The sequence below is a fragment of the Hippichthys cyanospilos genome, chromosome 3, assembly GCF_059441005.1.
Source record: "Hippichthys cyanospilos isolate Australia breed blue-spotted pipefish chromosome 3, RoL_Hcya_1.0, whole genome shotgun sequence".
Taxonomy (NCBI): Eukaryota; Metazoa; Chordata; class Actinopteri; order Syngnathiformes; family Syngnathidae; genus Hippichthys; species Hippichthys cyanospilos.
The window spans coordinates 8,717,451-8,741,722 of record NC_142371.1 but is presented as its reverse complement, the minus strand read 5'-3'; the positions used below and the strand labels follow the sequence as shown (position 1 = coordinate 8,741,722).

Here is a 24,272-nt window from a genome sequence, read left to right as displayed (position 1 = left end):
GACAAACATAACTTAAAGATTATGAATTATGCACTGTACATCATATTCATTGCCATGGTGTAACTTGTTTGAGCAGTGGATTTGTCTCAAGACAATCCCTTTTGCATGCCAACCATATACTGCTGGAACAATGCCTCATTTTCTTAGATTGACAACCAGCAGTTTTGATTTAGCTGATCAAGTTGTAATTAGCAAGAATCCTGTTGTTCCCAAAACCACAAACATGTGCTTGCTTGTCAGGGGACTTGGGCCCAGCTGAAGAGTACAACGCTCGTGTGGACATAGAAGTCGACTCTCCTAGTTCGAGTCACGTGATCAAAAGTGTTCCTATCAGAGCTAGGGCTGGAACTGCTAGGGTCCACGCCCCAAAAGATCTGCAGGTACTGTTGTCATGGCTGTTTCTTGATGAATGTGTGTGATGTGATATATGCTGCAACGAATAAAACGTTGTATATCTGTCAAAACATGTTTTCTAACTGATGACCAGAGATGAGCAACTTACAATTATTTTTGCTGGTCCGACATTTGTCAGTCATCAGTTCACCGCCCCACTTAAATCATTGTCAGTCCACCATTTTTTCCTCATCAGCAACTTCCGCCACCCCCATCAACCTCTCCCATCCTACCCCATCACTTCCAGCTTTTATTGTAGGTGATAGTTTCCATTCAAATTTGTCTCAATTCAATCATACACTACACGTAAAACAAAGTATTGCTGAGCTTGAATTTACTTAAAAAAAAAAGGCTTACATCAGGAATTTAAAAAAAAAAAAACTTCTATCCTGCATTTCCTGGCCAAGAGCCAGTATCCAAGGAAATTTGTTGTGCACCCATTGGTTACCTAAAAGAACGACCTCCTTGCAGTGGAATTGCATCCCAGAATGCTCTTATCAGCAAACAATTTCTTTATGTAAATCATATTTAAAAAGCAAAATAGCATAAATCTGTTCACACTTAATTCTAAACATTACCTTTAACTTGTGGTTGGCATGATAATCCATCTGAGCGAGATTGTGTACATTGTACACAGTCCTAGAGGGCAGCAAACCTGCATGTTTTCGATACTTCTCTCCAAAACACACCTGTTTCAAATTATTAGCTCATCAGCAAGCGCTGTGGGAGCTTGAAAATGATCCTAATTATTTGAATCGGGTATGTTTCAGAGAGCAGAATCGAAAACCTGCAGGTTTGCGGCCCTCGAGGACCGGAGTTTGAGACCTATGGTGTACAGTATGCATTTTGGTTCATGAAACCATGAGTTTGAAAGGCATTCCCAGTAAAGTCAGCTGTGTTATAGCTGTAAAAGACAAGTAGTGAATTGAACCAATCCAGTTTATTTACTCAGCTGAAGATGTAAAGTAAAGTGACTATTATCACATTGACTATGAATTGATTGCACATTGTTGTCTAATGCTGCAGCAATACATCAGACAAACATGCAAGCCAATTAGCTTACATTTCAGTCACCAAAAGAGACGTGTCGGACTGACGGACATCTGACGTGATGTCTAGCCCGAAAATTACGACATATAAACTTTTGACATTCACTTAATTCATCATTTTATTTTATTTTATTTTTTAGCATTCATAGGTCCGTCTGCAAAACAGACATCCGTCTGTGACGGAAAGTCCATCAGTGCTGAGGGACTGCCCATCTCTGCTGATAAGAGATGTAATTTTACAAAGCTTTAGCTGTTTTATGTTAAAATCAATTGATGTAATGAAGACTGACATAGTTAACTCAAGTTGACAGATACTTCTCATATGCAACCATTCAACCAGCTCTTGTTACACTCTGATTGTTTCGGTCTTAACTTGACAAGCATTTAGCAACTCATTGATTTTTCTTAGTCCATGTCTCTGTTGTTGTCTTCCACGCTTGCACCCTCAGCTTTTTTTTTTTCTCTACGAAAACGAACGTATTGCTTCGTACCGAAGCAAGAATCGTTTCATCTTTAAATTTGTTAATTTTTATTTTATTTTAATATACTAATTTTAAGTTTTTACTAAGTAGAGCTGATAACCTAATTGGCAATATATTTTAAAAGTTTGTTTAAAAGTCACTTAAAGTTATTTAAAACTGTCCAAATCTGCCTTATCAGTATTCGTGTGCGGCTCAACAAAGTGGAAAAAAAAATCAACCATTTTTCCCCATCCAAACAAACAAAGTCGGCTGTCTGGGAAGTTTTCTGCTTTCGAAAAAGAGCAGTTGAAGTTGCGAGTAAGCTAGGAGCTAGTAGTGAGCTAGCGAGAGAGGAAAAAAAAAGAGAAGCAATTGTAGTCGCTTTATTTGATATTGTGTATTTTTATATAATAGTATATATTTATTTTGTTTGTTGTGTAATTAATTTTTTATGCTTTTTATTATGTTGCAAGAGATGCTGCTAAGCGACTGCTTCTTAATTGCTCCTAGTGAATCAAGTTATATTGTGTAGTATTATCAATAAATAAAGTTATATTTGATAGTATTGTAAGGTATGGTATCCATGTTGGTGTTTTTTGTTACAGACTGTCTGCTTACGTGCTCCACTGGGTAAATCTTGTCAAACAACACTGCCGTTAAAGAATGCGGGAAATATTGACGTGTGGCTCAAACTCAGGGTAATTATGATTTCTTGAAATTCATTTGTAAAGTATTTGTTATGTTTTTTTTTTTTTAATAGCAATAGGCGTTTACTTCTTTTGAAGCATTTATTTTTGTTTCTTTTTCTTTTTGTGGCTATGCTTCCCAATATCTTCTTTGGCTCAATATGTGCCCTTTATTCCTTTCTTGTCTTGCTCTTTTAACAGTACATTGATGAGGATGCGGACTGTTTCTCAGTAACACCTGATGAACAGTTCCTCGCAGTGGGTGAGGAGCAAAGCGTTGTGGTCTCCTTTAAAGCATGGGGTGCCAAGAAACACAGGGACAGGTATATAAATATGTACGCTGCCGTTTTTACGAAATTGTTCAAACATGTGATTGTTCTCCTCGATGTCACCTTTTTCTGTTACAGCCTTCTCACTATTGTAGTGTTGCCATCAGGGCCACAATATGAAGTAAAAGTGAAAGGGGAGGTAATCTCTGAAGAATTTGGCAAACCCATTGCGTCTGCTGCTCCTGCCCTTAGTTTTTGCACGGATAGTGATATACCACCAATTCTCTCTAACAAGCAATTTGTGGCCTGGGGAGGTGTCACCTTGGGGCGTGCAGTGTAAGGACTATACAGTATATATATATGTGTGTATATACAGTATGTATGTAGGTGTGTGTATATATACACACACAACACAGCGTTCCCTCGCCATTTCGCTTCATCATTCGCGCCCTTGGTGCTTTGTGTTTTTTTTTTTTGTTGTGTTTTTTTTTAGGGGGGGTGGTGTACTATCCTACTTAACGGAATTCATTTTTTTCGCGGGGGTTTTCTGGTCCCAATTAACTGTGAAAAAATGAGGGAACATTGTCTGTGTGTGTGTTGTGTATGTATACGTTTTTTTTAATGCAAATGTGGTGACTTTTCATTGAATATATCCCGAAACATAGCATTGTAATTACAACAAATTCATACTTTTTTTTTGCAGTCAGCAGAAACTGGTTCTAAGAAACAATTCATCCAATATCACTCAGCAGCTTCGTTTACTGATTCGTGGTCAAGATCAGGACTGTTTTCAGGTAAATTAACAGACATTTTTGTGAATGTTAAATATTATTATTTTACTTTTTTCTACAGTTCTACATTGTATGAATCTACAGTCTGCAAATTTTTTTAATCATCTACTAGAGCGGTCCCCAACTACCGGTCCGCAGACCGGTACCAGTCCGTGGATCAACTGGTACCGGGCTGCGTGGGCTGCACCCGAAATGATGTTTTGGAAATATTTAGTTTATACGTTTGTGCTCGATCTTTGTTTTTTGGCGCCACTTCTGGTCGCTGTTGATAATACAGACATAGGGAGAAGGATGATGTGGTTTTTAGAGCAGCCAGCAGGTGATAAAAAGGTTGGGGACCGCTGATTTTCTGTATTATATACAGTATGTATTTTGAGGGGTGAAAGCTAACTAATCAAATTCCGGTTTACATATATTATGATTTGATGTACTTCATAGGTCTGCTTCAATACTGCAGTAAAATTTATTAATTTTTTATTCATTGACATTTTAGACATGTAGCTGAAAAATATGGGAATAATATTCATATGGAGATACAGTGGTTTGTTCAAGATATTGTAAATGTTTTCTTATTTCTCTGCACTATAAAACTGAACCATAAAATGGAGTTAAGTTTAATTCACAATACTGTAGTTCTCATGTTTGAATTTTACTGTCAGCAGTAGAATTTGCATATTGACAACAGTCATGATAAAACCTGCATATACTGCACCATACTTACCAATATTGGAAGAACGAAAAAAAAAAAATCTTAGCCTACATTCAATTGTTTGCTTAGGTGGCTAACATATTGTAATCATTTGGTTCTCTCAGCTGCAAAGTTTGTTTAGTCCAGAAGAGCGTTTAACTCGGCACGGAGAGCTGTCCATTCGACCAAGAGAAGATGTGACCGTGCACCTACTCTTTGCACCAACAAGGGTAGCCTGCATGTTATGCAAGTTGGAGATCAAACAGTCTGGAATCCGACAGTCACAACCAGGGGTCAAATTCACAGTAATATTTGTTTTCTTCATACACTTTCTCAAAGTTTTGAATATTATCTCATCAGTCCTGACATGTTTATCATTGAGAAACTTAAATTGTGGTCACAATCTGTGACTGTCTTTGCTCAGATTCCGCTCTCAGGCTATGGTGGAACCAGCAACATAATTCTGGAGGACCAGAGGAAGCAGACAGATGGCTATGTGGCAACAATGTCAGACATTGCTATTAATCACGTTAGCAAGGTGTGCCTGTGTGTAAGAAACACTGGTTCCAGAGCAGCTTTCATTAAAGCTGTAGCCTTCTCTGATGTAATGACTCGGTCCGTTATGGATCCTTTTGTCATCAGCCTTGCCCCATCACAGTTTGTTATAAAGGAAAGGACACAAGAGGTAGAACAGCGGACATCAACAATTCAGATGTTGGAGTGAGGAAAAGTAAGATAATTCCTGTGCTATTTTTGTTTTGTTTATTTCTCTTTTTCAGGTGATCACAGTCCTCATGAAATCTACCCAAAGGGAGAAAACGCTGTGTCAGTTGGAAAAACCTCTGCTGGCTTCTATTGTTCTGTTTTGCGGAGATGAAGTTTCGAGGCAACAATATCGGAGGTCATTTTTTGTTTTACAAACTAGTTTGGTAGTTTAAAAAGAGCATAATTGCTGTTTTGCCTACATTGTGCAGCTCTCCTGTTGCTACTCTGCTGTATGTCCAAAACTAGACATTCTTTCTGTTTTGTATATTGGTCCCCTCCCGCTTTTTTTACCTTGTTTTTGTTTTTGTTTTGTTTCAGACTGCTTCAGAGCAAACCAAATGCTGGGCAGAATGTTCTTGCTGAAAACAGTTTGCTGAAAAACATTGAATTCAATGAGAGGTTCCTGGGAGAGGAGATCATTACCGAGCGTAAGTAAATTCTAAAGTTTTATTGCCAAAGTCTTGGTTTTTGATCAGTTGCAAGTAAATTAAACCAAAGACAGCCACTTTTAGTTTGATTTACTTGCTGCTTAGTAGTAGTCAAATAATTGTAAAGCTTTAAGAAGTGGCCCAAAAGAATGCTTTTGAAATAAATTTATTGCAATTAGGGGTGTCCAGATCACATTTTGACCTGTAATGTACTGTATATTACAAATAAATATATTTTGCCAATTCTTCTTCTGGCAATATGTGTGTGGTTTCCTTTTTTTTTTTTGAATGGAAAAAAAAAAGACATAATAAAATGAAATTCTCCTAAACTTGATTCTTTTCTCTCAATCTTTCCTCCCCGATCCGCTGAAAATGTTGTGGTTATGTTCGATTTCTGATCACTGGATCAGGATCTTTGTTGGGCTCTGTCTAACGGCGCTGTGTCACTTTCTCTTAGCATTTGACCTGCCTCAGCAACCAAATGAAGCCTACATCTTCTACGGCCACATGAGTAAAGTTGTAGTGTCATTACTTGGAAGCACATCGACCAAGGATTGTGAACAGAGCAACAACCTTGAGAGAATGCTGGCCCCTATTAGAGAAAATTTGGTATCCGACAGGTAATAAATACTCTCCGTAAAAATGTCAGCTTTCACTATCATAGCAGAAATCCAAATAATTATAATTTGAAATGCAATTAATTTATAGATTAGAATCTTGTCACTATTATTTGTTTTATTCACCAGCACATACTGCAATTAAAGATAACATGATAGGAAGAAAATTATTATTCTCTTCTTCGAAGGCAGAGCACAAAGATAGAACAAAACAGTGTCATCTAATGAACAAACTATTAAAGTACATAATTACCACAGTCACGTCAGCTATTCGTTGATTAAATTTATTTGAATTCTGGGGATTGACCACCATTATTATATCTGATTTGAGTAAGTAGTGTACAGTAACTGGTATTTTTGTGCAGCTGTTAATTTTCATGTCTTTGTTGCTGTCATGTTCATTTCTAGTCACGTGGCAAATATTAATGTGTCTTTGGATGTGCTGCCAGTAAAAGGTCCCCAAGGTCCAGCAATCAGTGTGACAGGGTCCTCTGTAAAGGTACTATAAAACCTCTATAATTTTGTCCGGTACAGTGTTCCCTCACAGCATCGCACTTCATCTTTTATGCCCTCATTGCTTCATGTTGTTTTTTTTTTCCTTTTCATAAAATGCTATATTGCAGAAAGATTTTCTGAGAAGGTTTTCTGCTCGCCAAATAGAGACAAGTTGACTAAATGCACATCCCACGGGCACTCTTACAAGATGCATGACTAATTGCCGGCGCAACATTGAACAATGAGGACAGGAGTGGATTATAACTCCTGGGCAGGTGTGAATTACAACTCCTGCCCTCATTGATCTGATGTGATTGAGTGATTGTCTCACCAGTCTTGTCCAAGCTGTTGACTGTAGATTACTGTACCTCCAGCGGCAGTCTGAGAGTAAACCTCAAATGTGATTGACAAGTACATGAGGCTTGGCTTTGTCTTGAATATGTATAAATACTTTTCACACATTTTAAGAACTCTGGCACCAACGCACTCATGCATAAAAAAATTCCTGAGGGGTTGTTTAGGGGTCCTACTTCGTGGATTTCACTTTTCGCTGGAAGGTTTTGGTCACCAATACCTGCGAAAAATGAGGGAACACTGTAATTCTTTCCTATATTATGAATAATGCCTGTTGTGATTCTGTTTTTTTATGTTTTATTATTATTATTTAATAATAATAATTCATTATTATCATTATTTTATGTATAAACACACCACAGATCCCGGAACCAGTAACTAGAGAGTCTGAATCCTGGACTGTCCATCCAGAACATCTTGTCCTCGCAGCTCCTACGAGTGAGTGATTTCTGGAATATGAAAACCTGGGCTTGTATGTTTCTAACACATGGAAAAGTTATGAAAATTGAAAATTTATGAGGTCCATTTAATTAAAAAGGACTTTCTGTAAGATTTTGCAAAAGTCATAGTGGTATTGTGTGGCCACTGTTTAGGGTACATAAAGCGCAATTGAATTGGTGAAATATTAATTACAATCAGCAAGGCAACAGTTCATGAGATTGTGAAACAGACTACAGTGATCTCTCGTAACTTCGCGCCTCACCTATCCTTGCCCTCAGTGCATCACCATTTTTTTTCCTTTATTTTGCCATGGGAAAAAAAAGCTATATTGCCGAGAGACGCACTGTAAAGGTTCCCTGCATGCCAGACAGACAAGTTACAGTATTACTCCTCTGCAATGAAATTATGTTTGCAGCCAGAAAGTTTTCACAGCACGGGGCTCTTCTCTAAGCAAAGCTATGTATCGGAAGTAAATATGAAAAATATGTTGTGCAATCGGCAATCTGACTGGTTAAAAACAAAACCTTCCAAATAGAACAACGTTGGAAAAAAAAAAGAACTTGCCAAATCATCGATCAGTAATCATACATACATCAATTTCCAGTTTTTTAGTTAAACACTGGAAAAAAATCTTCATTTTCTGAGTTTATTTGTTCTGCTTTATTTATTAATTGATTAATTTGGTTGTTTTCTACATCTTGTGAAATGTCTTGTCAATAGCATTTTGGAAATTTATTTTGTGATATAAAAATCATAACATCTTCAATACTTATTTCAGCTAGTGTGTGTGTATATTATACACTTGAACATCTTTCATTCTGTCTATACATTAAAATTAACGGTAACTTTTTTTTCTTTTTATCAGTGATACTTTACAAATTTAAAATTCCAAATAAAAACTTTAAAACCTTAACATTTCTAAGAGGTTTATCTATGTTTATGTATTATTTATTTTAAAAATGTTGTTTATCACTATCTGATTAAAAAAAAAACAATAAAAAACAGCTGATTTATATTTTAAAGTTGTTTGAAAAAGTTTGGTCACCCCTGATCATTTATATATATATATATATATATATATATATATATATATATATATATATATATATATATATATATATATATATATATATATATATACCTACACATACACAGTGGGCCCCCATGTTACGAACTTAATCCGTTCAGCGGCTATGCTCGTAACTCGAATTGCTCTTATGACGGGCAATCCAAACCTATGTTAATTAGTGAATGTGTGCAACACGTGCAAAAACCTTAGGTAAAAACATCACAACTTCATACACATATTAAGAATTAGTATCATAATCTACTGTACAGTTAAAATAAATAACAGAAATATATAAAGGAAAAATCACATTTACCTTTGGGGCGACGTGACTTGAGCTGGTGGTGGGTGGAGACGAACCCGCAGAATTTATTTATTAACTTAAACGAGAACTTTTCTCAAATGAGAACATATCACCGGCGATTTCCTTCTCTTTAATCCATAATAGAAGAAGCCTCTCCATTTTGTTGTTGACCGAGGTCCGCCCCTTGGCAAGGAAGTCTTGCCCTTAGAAGATTGCCGAGCGGTTACGGCCATACTCACGAGCAAGGTTAACTATTCGTGTGCCTCCTTCGTATTTTTTTTTTTTACTATCTCCTGCTTCGTTTCTATTGTCATCATCCTCTTACTTCTTCCTTTACCGCCACTTGCAATTTTAGAAGCCATGTCTAACAGATAAAGTTTGCAAAGTCTTCACAACACACCGACCAGCTGCGCCATCAAGCTAGATGAAGGCGTTCGGCCAATAGCATATCAGCATTTCTGTGATTGACGTGACGCCGGCCAATAGCATATCCGCATCTTCGTGACTGAGACCGTGACTGTGACCTTAATCGACCAATAGCATATCGGCATCTCCGTGACTGTGACCTTATAAGACCAATAGCATATCTGCGTTTCCGTGACATGCGAGAATAGTTATTTTTGTTGATGCAGCAAAGCGAAAAAAATAGTGCGGACACATTGACCGGCATGTTGGATTGTTTGTAAGACGAAAGGTTTGTGCGTAAGATGGGGACAAAGAACGCCGCGGGCCACATTCATAAGATGAAAAATTTGTAAAACAGGGAGTCCGTAAACCGGAGGCCCACTTTATATGTGTGTATATATATGTGCGTGTGCGTGTGTGTGTGTGTGTGTGTGTGTGTGTGTGTGTGTGTGTGTGTGTGTGTGTGTGTGTGTGTGTGTGTGTGTGTATGAACTGCTTATGCTCACTATAATTGCTATTATTGGTCATTTTAGATGCTGTGTCAAGAACAAATCAAGTCCAGATGAAGAACAATACCACCAGAGAATTGAGTTTTGATTTGTCGTGGCCTGCTCATTACCTGACCATTACTCCTCAGCATGGAGTCATTGAATCGCGGTAAGAATACATTGACTTTATTTTCATTTAGGTTTTTAGACAAAAAATTTTGTGACATTCATGGGCACACATAACTGAAATCACTGATCCATAACATTGCATGCAACATTTTGCGAGTTTGCGTACCTACCTAACTTTCAACCATGACACCCGAGCCTTTGCTGAACTTTTTTTTGTTTGTTTCTGAAGTTTCCTGTGGCTTGAAGCACATTTAAATGTGGTGCACGATTTACCGCTCTTGTCGTCAGCTAGCAGACAAAACAGGTGCATTTGATACAGGTTCAAGATTTTTCAGTCATCTTTTATTTGACTAGTATGAAAAGAGCATGTGAGTGTACACCACAGCTTATTGCTTACAAACAGAATCATCGAGAAGCAATAGCTAATCGCCCTCTTGCTCAAAAAATGGATCCGCATAGGAATCGAAATGTTCAATTGCTACACTTTAAATTGATTTAAAATGTCCCAAAATCTATATTTTACATATAAAATGAAATTGATCTTTTTCCTATCGACTTTCCACATATGTCGGAGTCGCGCTGTGCCATGACATCACCACGCAGCCAGTTCTGGAAAGTCAAGCCTGCATGGCAGGAGACACTAAAACAAACAATGGAGGATATTCAATTGCCCTGTCCTCATTGATGTTTCATTCCGCTGATAATGAATAAAGTTTGACCATCACGGATTTGGTGATTGTATAAGCATTGAAAGTGTCTTTTCCAGTGGCTATCGCAGGTCCTAATCGCGTACTAAATACCAATTAGATCATCGACGACAGGAATAGCGTTCAGTCATGTGCTCCGCTTTCCCTCCTCATAGTGTGACGCCCCTCATTCTAATGCACTTTTATCTCATGCACATGTGAATTAAATGCCCTAACCAGGAACAAATGTCTATTCAGAACAAAAAGCAAAGTGTTTGGTTTCATCACAACACAAAAGTTGATACAAAACACACTTATAGATGATAATCAGGAGTAGGTTGACGTTCAAAGAACTTCTAACTATCCTACCCCTCATTCTCCGAATAAATGACAAAGCCATGCTAGATATTCAGTTCATTAGCATTGACTTAGATCCTAACAAAGGAATTGTTCACATCACTCATGTTGCATTTACATCTTGTATATATATGGAAGAAACAATAGATTAGATGTGTACATTTGTGTGAAGCTGGAACTGAAAAGTTAGGAACAATCATCAAATGTTACCTCAAATTATTAGTTTTTTAAAGCTTTTTAAAGTGCACCAGGTTTTTAGCACCTTTGATATCTTCATCAAGACAGTTCCAAAGATTTACACCACTTCTTGTCACACTCATACACTTTAGTGTGGTTCAGGAATAGGGGTCTTTAAAAGTCATTTTCCCCCCTCAAGTTAGACATTCCTTTTCTTGTACAGAACATATTTTAGACGTTTGCAGGGAGTAAATTCTTGTGTATGTTGAACATGAACTGATTTGATTTAAATTATTATTGTTCACATACATGTAAATGATGTACTGTTTGTACTTTACTAGATAAAATGTTATAATTTAGATTTACGATGTTCCTGCTATGCTCAGAGATGAACAAACTGGCACACGTTTCAGGCTTTGCCCATTCTGTCATTTTAAAATCTTGTTTGTCATAAATTATTATTTTTCGTTTGGGTAACATTACTTATATTTTGATACTGTAATTTCCTGTGAAATGACAACGTATCTTTTTCTACCTTAAAAAATGTTTAATCTTATTTGATGCTATAAAAGCTATACAATTATAGCTAGCTTCAAAGAGTAATGGTTGCCCACGTGCTGTTTTTTGTAGGCGTGTTCCCTACAAATCAAAACAAAAAATGTTAGGAGGAAAAAAAAACGCTTTGTCTCCCTTTGTTTTGGTCTCTCAAAGAAGATTGAAGTATAGTAGTTTTGCGATTCTTTGCACATCCAAGCAGAAATACTTTTAATTCAAATCGTTTTAAATCAAAAATCAATTCTAAATCAATCGTAGACCGAAAAATCGCGATCAAATCATGAAACGGTCGAAGATTTCCGCCCCTACATTTTTTGATGGTATCGGTCAAAATTCGGCATTTTGTTGCAATTGAAATTGGTATTGAATCTAGATGAAGTACTGTATATATGTGCCTAATGTTGTGTCTGGTGAGTGTATGCATGTAATGTTTTTGCAGAAATGCTCAATAGCAATAAATAAATAAATAATAAATAGATAAATAAATGTCTTACTGCTTAAATAAATAGATAAATAAATGTCTTATTGCTTCTTAAATTTCAGGAGTCACCTGCAGATTTTGATCAGCCCCAACCCTTCACTCACAAGCAAATCTGACATACTTCCTTGGAATGGAAAAATATATGTCCAGTGTGATGGGCAACAGAAGGTATAGGATTGTTTTTCAAACGACCCAGAAAAAAACTTGTCTTGAGTTAAAAAAACAAAACGAAAAAACTATCACTATATATAACTCATTTATATAGATGAATATCTCATTTGCAGTTGATCAAGGTCCAGATTCGTCGAGATCTGGTACTGGATGTTTCCGCTGCACCAGCAGATACAACTTTGTCGGCCCTATCCCCTCATGCTGCCACCCCTGTTTTGACTTCGGTCAGAACAACCTCAAAGGCCATGCTGCCCTCAACACCTTTGCAGTTACCTCAAGCTCTGGTCGAGATCATCAACAAAAACATAATCTTTCCCGACACACCTTCAGGAGAAACATCTGGTAGGACGACTACTCTGTTAATGGAATAGAATAGAATGTCTTTGTCATTGCACAGGTTTACAGTGAAATCAAATTTCATCCCTACGTTACCATAATAATGAAATTATGGACTTTCCTGCAACCGTATCCCATATTGGGGATTTTAAGTTACAATGTACCAGAGGTTTTTAATTGTATTTCTCTGCATTCTAGAGGCACAGTTGGAGGTGGAGAATGGAGAAATTGAAGTGAGGTGGTACATATCTTCATTTGCTCCACCTTATGTTAAGGTGATAGTTTTTATTTTTTCACGCTTAACTAAACACATTTTCCCTCTTCCCATTTTAATTGCAGTTTTTATTTTTTCACGCTTAACTAAACACTTTTTTTCCCTCTTCCCATTTTAATTGCATTATTTTCTGTTTTCTTTGCTGTTTTGCGCAATAGAATTTTCAAAAGCAAATGTCCAAAAATCTTACCAAATTTTGCTCTGTACAATATAAACACAGCAATAAGTAAAATACCATTTACAAAAATAACTTTATTAACCAGTTACTCAAGTATATAGCATGTAATTCTAATGGCTGCTCACAAGCAAAAAAATTACAGATACACTTTTTTAAAACATATGTACGTACTGATGCCAATGAAGCAAACTGCTAGCTATTACAGTACTTTGTTTCTTCAGTACCTAAATAATGCCACTGCCTGACTATTGTTTTGCAAGTGCACGCACTTGAGTCTCTAGATGTGCAAAACTGATCGAGACATCCTCCCCTAAGACGTGCAGCTCTAATTGCAACAAAAGATGGTTCTACAAATATTAACTCAGACGAATAATCTTCGTACATCTGACTTTTTACAAAAAAAAATGTATTAATAATTGTAAAAGAAAAGTTTCAATCATTAATTTTCTTCCACATAGTGATTTTGTCTGGTTTGGTATTGATTCCCGATAAAATAATTGAGTGGCCAATTTTTTTTTATTCATTCCTTTTGTTGACCTTTTGTTGAAAGCTGTGACTGAAACTATGATCACTGCTTTCTTTTCCCAGGGGGTTGATAGCAGTAGTGATGTATATCGAGCCACCTACACAGCTTTCAGGTGTTCGAGAATTTCGGGCACTTTGGGAGCTCATGAGAAAATGCAGGTAATTAAAATAACAGCAGAAGCATACGTTTCATCCTTTTTACAGCACTTTTTTTTTTTAATAAAAAGTATAACTTGGCAGCTATGCTGTTGGGCAGATGATATGGATTTGTTCTGTTATCTTGCAGGTGCCGATTACATTCCTGCCGAGGGACAGAGGCGACTATGCTCAGTTTTGGGATTTGGAGTGCCACCCCTTGTCTGAGCCTTCTCAGAAATCTAGAATCCGCTTTCAACTATGTGGCACGGTGATTGCTTGCGGATTTGTAGTCTGGGCCATATTGTTTTTTTTTCTTTTCGTATTTATTCCTCTTGAAATTATATCTGTGGAAATATTTACATTAATTTATGCTAGATTATGGTTCTGGGGTTCTCTAATCTTCTCACCCTGGGCCTCACATTCCATTCTATTCTGTTCTATGAACAAAACCAATACCAATCCGTCCCAACTCAATAGTTGAAAACTAATGGGTCTGACCAGTATGATTTTGATGCAGTACAGTATAGTTGTAAGTAATGTGTTTGTGGCAATTGTTAGTTGCATAAGTTGCATTTTGAGTATTATGAAAACAAAATTAACTGAAAAAATAGGAATCTTGTGTCTTTTTGTTGTTCGTGAAGGAACTCCCCAATGAGAAGACGAAAAGATAGTGAAGGTGGTGGTTCCGCTGACAAAAGTCAAGCACAAGTCAATTTAAGCGCGATGCCGAACCTTCAGCTATACAAACATCAATGTTTTTCTGCCTGTCCCGAGGGAAATCTGAACTTGATTCCAGCCAATTTGGGGCAGTCTCCACAAAAATAAGCCATTAGAACCACTATTTGGCCAATGAATGTGTAATAAATTAATGTAATGGCTATTAAATGACTGTCAAAATCTGTGAAATAATTAGTTACATTTGACTGGGCAATGGTGGCAGCTACATTAGAAAGTGCTGATCCTCTGTACTTTTCTGTCTGTAGGGTATCAGCTGCGGACCAATGGAAGGGACTCAGGAGGGAGACTGCTCTTTGGTAAAAACAGAGGCCACAGTTAAGACGAGGAAGAAAACTGAAATCGGCCCGGCCAAAACTAGGTATCAGATACTAAACTGTGATAGTTCCCTCCTGATAAATGTTAAGTAAACAATACTCGGTTATGTATTTCTCTGTAACAAGCTTACTTTATAATTTTATTTTCATGCAACCACTATCATAGCCGCTTATACTGACATTGGTCGCAGGCGTGCCAGAGCCTATCCCAGCTGTCTACAAGCAGTCAGTGGTACACCCTGTACACCCTGAACTTGTTGCCAGCTAATCTCAGGGCATGATTGGATTTTATTTAATTATTAATTGCAACGGTCAGGTTCAAGTTGGGTTCCGAAGCATCGTGCTCTCTGCGGCATGCCTTAGCTCTAAAGCTACATAATGTGTTGAACACATATTGATTAACACACACTCAAAGATTTCTTTTGAAGTATAAAATAACTGATTGTGAAAGCACAACTGCAGTACAATGTGAATTCATTGTTTTTTATTTATTGCTTGTTTTGTTAATGTTGATAACTGTCAGTAAACGGTTGTAATAAAAAGAGTGCAGGGGTTTTTGGATTAAGATAGAGCTTTTTCATCGAAAATTTATTGGTAAATATGGTCTTAGTTTTATGTCCATTTTTAGTCCCTAAGAAAAATGGCATTTTTGTCATGTCTTGTTAGGAAGTGTGCATGTTTTTTTTCTGACTCCCTGGTATGGCTGATAAACAATTGCGGCTCCCTTAAATTTTGTGAATTCCTCATCCTCATCTCTTGTCCGTGATTATTGATTAAGGTATATTGGTAATTGTAAGGTTCCTCCACTTGAATGGTGTCTATTGAATTCTCAGCCAGGATGAAGCAGTATGGAAGGGTGTTTATACGCCCCAGGATCATTACCCTTTCCCTCAAACACGTACTGGCGAGTGCAGCACGCTGAAGGTCAACATCCGCAACAATTCACCCAACACAGATGAGGTGAGAACTGCCCTAAAGTAATGATAGTCTTCCGACTTGTTTAGTTTGAGTTTTAAATACAGTGGATCACTTTACAATTATGAGAACGTCATGCTCACAAAAATAACATGACTAACTTGTTTCTGCAGGTTGGTTGAATGAATGAACTAAACATTTTCTGTTATTGTGTCTTGCACGGATTTGACATTTGATGTGTGGCTTCTCAAACTGACTTGCAGCTGAGGTTTGTAAACCCGAAGGAGCCCTTCTACATCAAGCATTCCAAATATTCCCTGAGGTGAGTCAAATGGTCATCATGTACATGTGCAGCTATTCACACAATTGGCGGGAACGTGCTGCAATGAGTTGCGGTTCCAAAAATGTATTTCTGGTCATTCCATGTCTACTGGAGGAACTTGAACATGTAGTGCAACAACATTTATCTCCCTTATTAGTTTCTTGGACATAGAAACCTTCAATGTGAAGCTAAGACTCTTTTCAACAATGATTTTTCGACAAGTAAATGTGTGTCGATAATTAGCAGGGAGTGAAGCTATTTTCTGACGGTACTTAATGATGTTAGTTGACCACTTTAGAGCTTTGTGCTAAGTGAACATGCAATCAGTTCATTCTCGGTGAACAAAGTGTACTCTGAAATGTAAATGTTTAATTTGCTTTAACCGGAAGTGCTCACTGACTCAAAAATACTAAACATTCATATTGAGAAAATACAAATACTGTATAAGCAGCTGGGAGATGGGAGGTTCTGGGTTTGAGTCCCGACTCAGGCCTTTCCCAAGTGGAGTTTGCTGTGCTTGCATGGGCACTTTTTCTTTCTCCCACGTTGCAAAAACATGCATGCTTGGTTAACTGAAGACTAAGTGTTCTATCGGTGTTAAAGATTGTGTGACTGGTTGTTTTTGTGCATGTGCCCTGCAGTTGAAGGGTGATCCATGCGGGGCGCAGTCCATCTCTTGCCTGAAGTCAACTAGCTGAGGCTTCTGCTCAGCTCCATACAGGCAGTGTAGAAAATGAATAAACAGATCAAACAAACATAGCACAAGAAAAAAAGAACCCGGATAAAAGTAAGATGTAGTAAAAATGAAACGTTTGATTTAAAAATGACATTTCGGTATTAATTAATTTCTCAGACACACTTTTACTTGAAAATGTGTGGTAATTGCATAAACAAGTAAGACTGTGTAATCAAAAATTGCAACCATTCACATAAATATACTGTTAACAGGAAACACTTTAAAAGTTGCATACATCCTTTTGGAAATGAATCCATATTCATCAGACCTATATAGGGGCTTGGACTTTATGGATTTCTTTTGGATTTAAATGGATTAGTTTGGTTATAAATGTACAGTATTAGTTCATTATTCACCACTGCTGTTTTGCGACTGACTTCATCTGTTTAGAGATGTATTCAGGTTAAACGGTTCAAGGCCTGAACGCGTCAAAACTCCAGTGCTCAAAGGCTTGTGTCCTGTATGTTTTCCAAGTTTCTCTTTGCAACACAGTCCAATGATCAGGATCATTTTGAAGCTCACGAAGAGCTCACTGATGAGCTTATTGTTTGAATCAGGTGTGTTGCAAAGAAAAACTTGGAAAACATGTAGGACACCGGCCCTCGAGGACTGGAGTTTGACCCACAAAAGTGGCGCATATCTTTTGTAGCTGCTGTGTCAAACCGGTATGATTAAGCCACGACTTTCATCCTAAGCCTTGTAAAATCTCGTGTCTATCCATAAAATGGACTGAATTTATGTAGTGCAGAGTTTTTATATAAACCTGAGTGAATTTTGTTTTGCCAGATTGATGCATATATTTGATTTTCCACCCATTAGATCCCAGCACTATCTGAAGCTGCCTGTGCAATTCAAGCCGAGCGCTGCAGGCACACATAGCGGCTTTCTGCTCATCCAGTCAAAAACAAGCGGAAGTCTGTCTGTGCGGTTGACTGGTGAGGCGCTGCCTTAAATTTACCGTCTACCAACCTCTTTTTGCCACTTGGTGCAGAGGGACTGTCGGGCCTTTCTTAGGATAGTCCTTTCTTTTGATACCTTCCTCAAAGGAAATGTGAAGACTGCCTGATCTACTTACAAAGAACACCCTGCTTGTAAAACCTTACTCGTGGTTGTATTTGCACAAACTATGCCAAGATTTCAGCTGAACAGAAGTTGACTTGTTCATTCTAAGGTCTATCTCGCATGCCATACTGTTGTCATAACACAGGGTGCATTTTTGCTGCCACTGAGGCTATTTGAAAAACGATGGAAATGAGGACAGAGCAGATTTTAAGACCCCCCCCATAGGGACATTTGAACTATTGCTCTGTAATTGTTGAAATACTTTTCAGCTTCTTTAATGGAATGGAAGGGTTCACATCACAGCAGACGTGCAAGTGGCCTTTCATACTGAATGTTTGCCAAAAAAATATTTACAACTCTCTTCCAAAAGGTTCCCATGTACTTAATGCATCCATGATTATGGTTCAAGGTCAGCTAACAGTGACATTCATTTTGGTAATGATTGTTAAGTACTAAAGGGTTTCCTCTGTTGGGGTTTAACTGGGCAACTTTTAGCCTGCATAGTATGGTTACCATAGCAAAGCCGTTCATTACCGTTCCACTCACAGCAAGCAGCACTTCACTCACACGACTCTTTGGCGTAACTAGATACAGTATTGTAGTTTAAATTGCGTAGGTTCTCTGTTTACATTGGACGTTCTGGTTAACATTTTCGATGCCACACATACCTTATGATTGTCGTGTACGTTCCTGTACAGCGAAGTTTAACATGAAGGCTCTGCTGCTACTAGCATTGTATGCTAATAACTGTCCAGCATCCATTGATTCAGTTTGCACAATTTTTCAATGCAATATGTACTATGTTGTCTACTAACATGTTTAAATAAAGTTGTTGTGTTTTTTTTTTTAAATAAACCACCTTTGTCTCTCTTATTCAATTAACTTTCAAATATATGCTACAGTGGGTAAATCCGTTCTGTGGTTTATAAGGGGAATTCGCCGTACAGAAGGCAATCCAAACCTATGTTAAATAGCTAATGCGTTTAGAACCCCAGGTAAAAACATCAAAATTGTACATACATATTAAAAATTGGTCTCAAAATAGTATAGTAAGTGCCACGTATATATAATCTACATGTATACAATCAGAAAACATAAATAAAAAATACAGAAAGGATTTATTTACCACTGAGTGGCGCTTGTTACGCCCATATTCCTTAGTAAGGGTAGCTAGCCTAGGCTATGCTTCTTCATATTTCTTATCTCCAGCTTTGTTTCCATATACAGTAAATCATCTTCTCTCTGTAACATCACTAGCAATCTTGGGACCCATGGCTAACCCATTCAACTTTCAATTAAGCAGGAAAATGCACTAAATATGGTTTTGTAACCGCTCACGATCGAACAAAGCTTTACCGTTCCACGATTTTGAAACGAGTGAGGCCGACCAATGGCAGGCCAACATAGTAATGACGCGCTGCAAGGAGGCAAGTTTGACAGCAACAGAAAATAAGAGCTGTTGCGGATTCATGACTTCTTTTTCAGCTGTGAATTCAGATTCAGGGCCACACAAATAAACTTGACTAAAAACATCGAAACCGTAATTTACTACGGTGAATATTGACACTATGATAATTGTATTTTTTAAGAGTTTTTTTTAATGGCAATTGTCCATTAAATTTTCTTTGCGAAAAAAACATGTTCCTACACTTTTCTCCTAACTGCGTTATTACAGAGAGAGAGAGAGAGAGAGAGAGAGAATGCCTGACCCAGCTCTCACACAACAAAAGTCAATGATTAGAATACAGGATGACTAGATTATACTGATGTTCCATTACAGTAGTATGTAGGCTACTTTCTGCAAGACTGGTCATCATTAGGAGTTTTAGCAGGAGCAGTTTCAGTACTGTGCGACAACCAAAAATTGACTGAAAATTCTCATGAAGGCTATTTTGTGGTTCGGAGGGAGTGGAACAGGATGACAGCAATTCTTTCCGCTTTCAATGGATCAAGCCAGACTCAGACATTGACGTAAACGTCAATGTAAACACTCCTGCCCTAAAGCAAATAATCAAGGTCCCTTCTCACAGCGCGCAATACCGTAAAACACCTGCAGGTGTCGTCCAATACCCATTGGACAACGTGTCTATCAGCGGCTTGCGAAGTACATTGAGGCAGCTGTGCTCGTACTTATGCTTGCCTGACAAGGAGTCACTGTGGTAGGCTATAGGTGAATTTGACATCCAGCATCTCAAGGAGGCGCGGTCACCTCGCAGCGTGACGACCTCTCTTGCAGGTATGGAAACTTTCTACTGTGATTTATTTGACTGCGGTGTTGTGTAGGATGTCGCAGCTGTGTTGGGGTTATGCAGCAGAGTGATGTTGCAATTGCTAGTCAGCCGCCATAGGATCTGACTTTGGGCCAGAAGAAGTTGCCGTGCAGAGTTTTGTCAAGCGAACACCGCCAGGCGTTGGGGATGAGCTAGCTGGGCTAAGTTAGCTGAAAACAGGCTAACGCTGGCTTGCATATACGGAAGCGGGGCGATTGCATCGTCCTTGTCCTACTGTCCCCAAGGGTAGCGGAGCTGTCCCGATGTCTGTGACCTCCGCGACGGGACGAACTTTGAATGCCCTCGGGGGAGAGCGGCACAGGTGTACTTGACTGTCCTGCTGACATGAATTCATGGTAGGGCCAACTAGGAAAACCGCATCTGACCTAGCCTACTTTCAATTCTCAGTTTTGAGACATTTTAGGGGTTGACCAACTTGTTCCTTTATGCAAGTATGAGTATATGCAATTGTTTTATTTGTTTATAATACCGATGCAATGCGGAGATTTTCGTTGATCACACGCTATGACGGTAAACTTCATTCGGTAAACATTAAAAGTTCATAATACTACAATAATTTTAATACTACTAACAACAACAAGGATGGTGTTGACGAGAGGACCCAGGTCACTGTGCAAAGAGGAATGGTCGACGATCCCTGTTTATGACTTCTTCCATTTTGTGATACATAGAAGATTAGGGTGAGCTGTACAAATTATTAATCTCAGGGACGATAATTTTGGCAAACATGCTCTCAGGTACAAAATAAAAACATATGGTAATGTGAGACCCCCATCCCCCACTGAATAGTTGCAGCTCAATTAAATTTGGGATATTTTTCATATTAGTGTATTATCATGAAAAAAAAAAAAAATCTATTAGATGCTTGGATGCTAAAGAACACCTTAACCAGGAAAGGCAATAATATTGGAGTACTTTTTTTTTTTTTTTTTTTTATGTTCATGCTGCACTTGTTTGGTAGAATTTTGTGAAGCTGTCATTGTGAAGACTTAAGACTGTAATTCAGAGTGTTTAATAAGTTAATAATTTGATGAAGTGTCTTTTATACAATTAATGATTTATTAGCCCTTATTTATTTATAAATATGCTAACCTGTATGACCAAAACATTTATCTTTTTATTGCTAAAGTGTTTGTTAACAAGATAAACACATATTACATTTCAGGGTAATTAGGGAAAAAATAATTACATTAAAATATGTTTCAAAATGTTTTAAACATCTTTCTCACCAATTTCAAAAACTGCTTCTGTAATTACAGTGGTAATAAAAAAAATACAACACATTAATAACTGGCAAGCCTAGACAATATGAAAGTCACAACAAGTAGAACCGTTCAATGTCTTCAATTAAAATAACGTTTAAAAAAAACAAAACTACAATAGGCATTGTGACACAAAATAGCTTTTTTTGGCAATACAGTAGTGCCTCGACTCTAGCTTAATTTAACAGGCTTCTTACTCAAATTACCTGTCATTTTCCCCCATTGAAATGATTTGAAATGCCTGAAATTAATTCCAGCCCTAACAGAATAGCAGCAGCACAATATAACATAATAAAAGTAGAAGGGAAATAAACAAATTGGTTTTATGATGCGAAACTATTGCACACTGAGACAAGCTAAAAATCGCAACAATAACCATCGGTGGTTGCATGTGTGCCTTTAAGAGGTGTGGCTCAAAGAGTGGCATCAGGAGCTGGAGTCAAGCTGGCAGTTTGTCTGCACAAGAGCATCTGAGCCTGAGTTATGGCCTACAGCAGCTCCTTGCAAGTGTTCTCTTTTTGTATGTGTTTTTACCTGTTTGTCCCATTTAGTAAATATATGACTGGGACATATTTGTGACTACATTCAGAATTCAGTAATCACCATCAAATTTGATCACACTGACCCTGAAAATGAAGGCCAATGTAACATAGTCACGATGTCACTAAATGTCACTGCTGCAAGAAAACAAGGTGACACGTTCCCATATTGCTTGGCAGCTTCTGAATTTTACTGACTCATTTATGTCACCACATATGGCGGTATAAATAGGCTGCATTTAGAAAGTCAAATAACCACCTTCATTTCAACATCCAATCCAACTTCGGATCATGTGCGCTAAAGGGCTAATGATGTTATGCATGCATATATATATATATATATATATATATATATATATATATATATATATATATATATATATATATATACAGTAGGCCCCCGGGTTACGAACTTAATCCGTTCAGCGCTCGTATCTCGGATTGCTCGTATAGCGGGCAATCCAAACCCATGTTAATTCGTGAATGCGTGCAACGCGCGCAGAAGCCTTAGGTGAGAACATCACGCTGTATACATATATTAATATTGAGTCACATAATCTACTGTACAGTTTCATTAAATAACTAATACAAAGGAATAACGACTTTTACCTTTGGTAAGATGTGACTTGAGCTGAGATAAGCAGAAGTCAACACTATAAACCAGACATGCTATTGGTCTTACAGTGTCACAGTAACTTTTTCAGTCAGGGTTTTCTCTACTTCCTTCCATCCCAACCAGCTGTGCCATCAAGCTAGATAAAGGCGTTCGGCCAATAGCATATCGGCACTTCTGTGATTGACGTGTGATGCCGGCCAATAGCATCTCCGTGAGTGAGACCGGGTGACCTTAATCGACCAATAGCATATTGGCGTCTCCTTGACTGACTGATAATTATTCGCACTTTTTTTTTAAACGGTTGGAATGTATTGACATCTTATTGATTAAAACACATTTAAACCTGTGACGATTTTTTGTCCTGCAATCGGCACACTTAATTTCATGACAGCTGTTTTTCCCGACGTGAATTGAGCTGGGTGGAGGCGGAGGGGAGGTTGAGTGTGTTGTTTTTATTAGGCTCCACACTTAAAGCTTGTTCGAGCGTCAGTTCACCGTTGGTTACAACTCACAGAATTGCAAGAATGGCGCTGTCCCAAAGCATGTCGGGAGGTCGCCGACTAACATGACATGCAGTTTTGTCAAGCAACCATTATGTGGCACTGTGATACCACCCGTAAAAGGGTGCAGAGATTAATCTCTTGAGTTAATACGGCAATGCACATAGGCTATTGGTCTTACAGTGTTACAGTAACTCTTTCAGTCATGGTGCAAATCACGGAGATACTAAAACATCATCCTCTTATTTCTTCCTTTACCGCTGCTAGTAATTTTAGAAGCTATGTCTAACAGATAAAGTTTGCAAAGTCTTCAAAACATTCCGTTTTTCTCTACTTCCTTCCATCCTGTCCCATCAAGCTAGATAAAGGCGTTCGGCCAATAGCATATCGGCATTTCTGTGATTGACGTGTGACGCCGGCCAATAGCATCTCCGTGAGTGAGACCGGGTGACCTTAATCGACCAATAGCATATTGGCGTCTCCTTGACTGACTGATAATTATTCGCACTTTTTTTTAAACGGTTGGAATGTATTGACAATTAATTAAAAAAAAACACACATTTAAACCAATGACAATTCTTTGTCCTGCAATCGGCACATTTAATTTCATGTCAGCTGTTTTTCCCTTTAGCTGTACAAACACTACACTTAAATGGTAATATATTTAGACACCGTGAGTGAGACAGTCAGTGTGACGTTGTAAGACCAATAGCGTTCACGTTACCGCCATAAGTAACTGTTGATGATTGTAGATGACGCAACTGCTGAATATGATAACGCAGTTAGGCGAGAACATTTCTACATACTCAATGGCTGTCATGGTTTGTTGGGTTGTGGGTTTATTTTGAGGGGTTCTGTTTCTGTTTACGTTTATAGTTCCGGTTTCTGCCCCTGTCGCGTCTGCCTGCGTTAGTTTTGATTTAGTCCACCTGTCTGTTACCTGCGCCTCGTGTCCTCCAATCTGCTCCCTTTGCCTGTTGTCCCTGCCCAGCTGCCATGTGTTAGTTTGATTAGTTTGTGAATGTATTTAAGCCTAGTGTCTGTTACAGCCCGTGTCGGATCATTGTCTCTGTCGTGTCAGGTCATTGTCTTCTTGTAGTCCCGTCTCGTCTCGCCCATCAGTTTCGTGTATTCCTGCCAGCCTGCCCGTAGTGTTTGTTTTCCGTTTTTCCAGCTTGCCTGCGCCCTTAGTTTTTGCCGTCCTGTTTTTCCCGCTTTTTGTTCCCGTTCGTTGTATTAATAAACATGGATTTCATCAACCCCCTGTCCC

General features: G+C 38.1%; 2 protein-coding genes across 2 annotated transcripts in view; both read left to right on the top strand.

The window, feature by feature from the left end:
• The window catches only part of cep192 (centrosomal protein 192), a 39,748-nt gene extending 21,137 nt beyond the window's left edge, over nucleotides 1–18,611 (top strand). The window contains exons 29-50 of the mRNA XM_088411503.1: nucleotides 241–380; nucleotides 2,509–2,601; nucleotides 2,791–2,912; nucleotides 2,997–3,194; nucleotides 3,562–3,652; nucleotides 4,463–4,642; nucleotides 4,762–5,022; nucleotides 5,117–5,238; nucleotides 5,421–5,530; nucleotides 5,988–6,150; nucleotides 6,556–6,646; nucleotides 7,359–7,434; nucleotides 9,746–9,869; nucleotides 12,148–12,253; nucleotides 12,370–12,598; nucleotides 12,791–12,867; nucleotides 13,633–13,728; nucleotides 13,856–13,975; nucleotides 14,691–14,803; nucleotides 15,593–15,719; nucleotides 15,938–15,996; nucleotides 17,552–18,611. Coding sequence (XP_088267629.1) covers nucleotides 241–380; nucleotides 2,509–2,601; nucleotides 2,791–2,912; nucleotides 2,997–3,194; nucleotides 3,562–3,652; nucleotides 4,463–4,642; nucleotides 4,762–5,022; nucleotides 5,117–5,238; nucleotides 5,421–5,530; nucleotides 5,988–6,150; nucleotides 6,556–6,646; nucleotides 7,359–7,434; nucleotides 9,746–9,869; nucleotides 12,148–12,253; nucleotides 12,370–12,598; nucleotides 12,791–12,867; nucleotides 13,633–13,728; nucleotides 13,856–13,975; nucleotides 14,691–14,803; nucleotides 15,593–15,719; nucleotides 15,938–15,996; nucleotides 17,552–17,684 — 2,831 coding nt within the window. The 3' untranslated portion in view covers nucleotides 17,685–18,611. The remainder of the gene's footprint in view (nucleotides 1–240; nucleotides 381–2,508; nucleotides 2,602–2,790; nucleotides 2,913–2,996; nucleotides 3,195–3,561; nucleotides 3,653–4,462; nucleotides 4,643–4,761; nucleotides 5,023–5,116; nucleotides 5,239–5,420; nucleotides 5,531–5,987; nucleotides 6,151–6,555; nucleotides 6,647–7,358; nucleotides 7,435–9,745; nucleotides 9,870–12,147; nucleotides 12,254–12,369; nucleotides 12,599–12,790; nucleotides 12,868–13,632; nucleotides 13,729–13,855; nucleotides 13,976–14,690; nucleotides 14,804–15,592; nucleotides 15,720–15,937; nucleotides 15,997–17,551) is intronic.
• A 1,290-nt stretch (nucleotides 18,612–19,901) lies between these two features.
• Nucleotides 19,902–24,272, top strand: part of LOC148425679 (low-density lipoprotein receptor class A domain-containing protein 4-like) — a 156,336-nt gene continuing 151,965 nt past the window's right edge. Inside the window, exon 1 of the mRNA XM_088410468.1 lies at nucleotides 19,902–20,030. The gene's annotated coding sequence lies outside the window, so the exon portion shown is untranslated. The remainder of the gene's footprint in view (nucleotides 20,031–24,272) is intronic.